The 2263-nt window shown below is 46.2% G+C and overlaps 1 protein-coding gene across 5 annotated transcripts in view; it reads right to left on the bottom strand.

The window, feature by feature from the left end:
- The window catches only part of Ikbkg (inhibitor of kappa light polypeptide gene enhancer in B-cells, kinase gamma), a 26165-nt gene that overhangs the window by 18911 nt on the left and 4991 nt on the right, over positions 1 to 2263 (bottom strand). For all 5 annotated transcript variants that reach the window (XM_013035371.1, XM_013035369.1, XM_013035372.1 and 2 more), the window contains exon 2: positions 1563 to 1764. In XM_013035371.1, the coding sequence (XP_012890825.1) occupies positions 1563 to 1749 (187 nt within the window). In that variant the 5' untranslated portion in view covers positions 1750 to 1764. The remainder of the gene's footprint in view (positions 1 to 1562; positions 1765 to 2263) is intronic.

Genomic DNA, 2263 nt, shown 5'->3' on the forward strand with positions numbered 1-2263 from the left:
CTTGAGCCACAGTGCCACTTCGGCTTTTTTCTTTTTGCTTATGTGGTGCTGAGGAATCGAACCCAGGGCCTCATGCATGCAAGGCAAGCGCTCTACCACTAAGCCACCTTCCCAGCCCCAACACTCTTTATTTCTTTAACACTTTCAAATCAATGACAGTAATGATATAGCCTTCAATTTCGATAATGTAGTACTAAACAAATTAATTAGCCTCACTGCAAAGGATATGTCAAGCCAGGTGTTGGTGGCACATGACTGTAATCCTAAATACTCAGGAGGCTGAGATCTAGGGATTGCAGTTCTAAGCCAGACCAGGCAGAAAAGTCTGTGAGACAATAAACTACTAAGAAAAAGCCCGTGGTGCTGTGGTTCAAGTGGTAGAGTGCTAGCCTCAAGCAAAAGAAGCTCATGGACAGCACCCAGCCACTGAGTTCAAGCCCCAGAACTGGCACCAGAAAAAAAAAATGTGTCAAATACCACTTGTTTTGTTAAGTGACTAGATTTCATTCAAGTTCTGGTCAGTCCAAGGAGTGCCCACCCTGGGTAACTCAGTCCCAGTTTTACCAGGTTTGTATCTTTGCAGGTTCAGAAACATGCCTGCAGATGGGGGCGAGGGGGAGCAGGTGGGGCAGCAGTATGGGAAATCCAGAAGGGTGCTGACAGAGCAAATTAGCAGCTGCACTGAAGTTTAACACTCTCAGTTACATATTCAACTGGGACTATAACATCCATCTTTCAAGTTGAACAGTGGCATGAGAAATAGAAAGGATGCCCAATACCAAAGACAAACCCAAAGAATAGCTGGTCCTCCTCTCAACAGACTAGTCAATGAGCATGCACCAATGTCACAGATGACAGTTGAGGAAAGAACCCAGTCCCCAGCTTCCATAGGACAAATCTTTCAGCTGAAGCCTCTGCCAGGACTATCCTTGAGCCAGCTGACCCCTTTTCAGGAGCTACACCCTTTCCCAAGGAAGATGTAAGCTTTTCCCAGGAAAGACCACGCCTCTTCTCAAAGAAGATTATGTCTTCTCCCATGATCCATCCTTGCTCCTTTCTACCCTTCTCATTCTTCTCTTCCCAAAACTGGTCCTGAGAGCACTCTAAATGTATTTCCTGCAGGCTACTGTACACCAGTTGGAGAAAACAACCTGAAACCAAGTGAGAAGGCAGCTAAGTTTGAAATGCTATATGGTTCTAGGCATGTGCCCACCAGAGACCCAGCAAACACAGAGGTGCAATTGGGAGGGTAAGCTCTCCCTCCAGCAAGAATGGACTTCCTGACAGGTACTGGTGGCTCATGCCTGTAATTCTATGCACTGAGGAGGATCATGATTTGAAGGCAGCCTAGGCAGAAGAGTCTGTGAAATTCCATGTCTAAAATAAGCAGCAAGAAGCAGGTATGGTGGCATGGCTCAAGTGGTAGAGTACCAACTAAGCATTCAAGTAAGCAAGGTAAGAGAGAATGAGGCCCTGAGTTTAAACCCCATACCACACAACAAAAAAGTAGACCTTCTGACTTTTTACTGCACCTCCTCTTACACACAGATCTATATACTTACCTCGGAGATCTTGATTCTCCTCCAGACAGCGTTGGAGGCTTTCAGGGGTGCCCTGCTCTGAAGGCAGATGTAGCATGGCTGGCTTCCCCAGAGAAGACTCTTCACCTAGCATGTCCTGGTCCCCTACAGGACCACCACTAGGTTGCACCATCTCACACAACTGATTCTTCCAGAGGTGCCTGCTCATCCAACAAGTCAGTGTCTAGAAGAGAAAGGCAATAGGGACATCACATGATACCACACAGAATTTTCTTACCTGCCTGGAGGAGTTACTCTGTGCAAATATGTTAGGCTTGCATTCTGAGTGGAATACGAACCAGTGGACCAGTTTGTCTAGTGTAATCAGGTGCTAAAATGGGATTTTGGATTAAAAGATGGCAAACACTAACATTTTAAAAGGAGAAGACCAGTACATCAGTGTACTGGGAATCCTATGTCCTACACACATCCAAGAAAGAGAAATGGAAGGTCCTGGCCTCTTAACCTGGTGTAATAGGATGAACGATAGCCCCCAAAAGATATATCAAGTCCTAGCACCTGGAAATAATGAATGTGACTTTATTTGGCAAAACTGTCTTTGAAGATGTAAATTAAGGATTTTTTTTGGGGGGGGGGTCTGGTCGTGGGGCCTGAACTCTAGGCCTGGGTGCTGTCCCTCAGCTCTTCAGCTCAAGGCTAGCGCTCTACCACTTGAGCCACAG

This window comes from Dipodomys ordii, unplaced genomic scaffold (genome assembly GCF_000151885.1).
Source record: "Dipodomys ordii isolate 6190 unplaced genomic scaffold, Dord_2.0 Scaffold209, whole genome shotgun sequence".
Taxonomy (NCBI): domain Eukaryota; kingdom Metazoa; phylum Chordata; class Mammalia; order Rodentia; family Heteromyidae; genus Dipodomys; species Dipodomys ordii.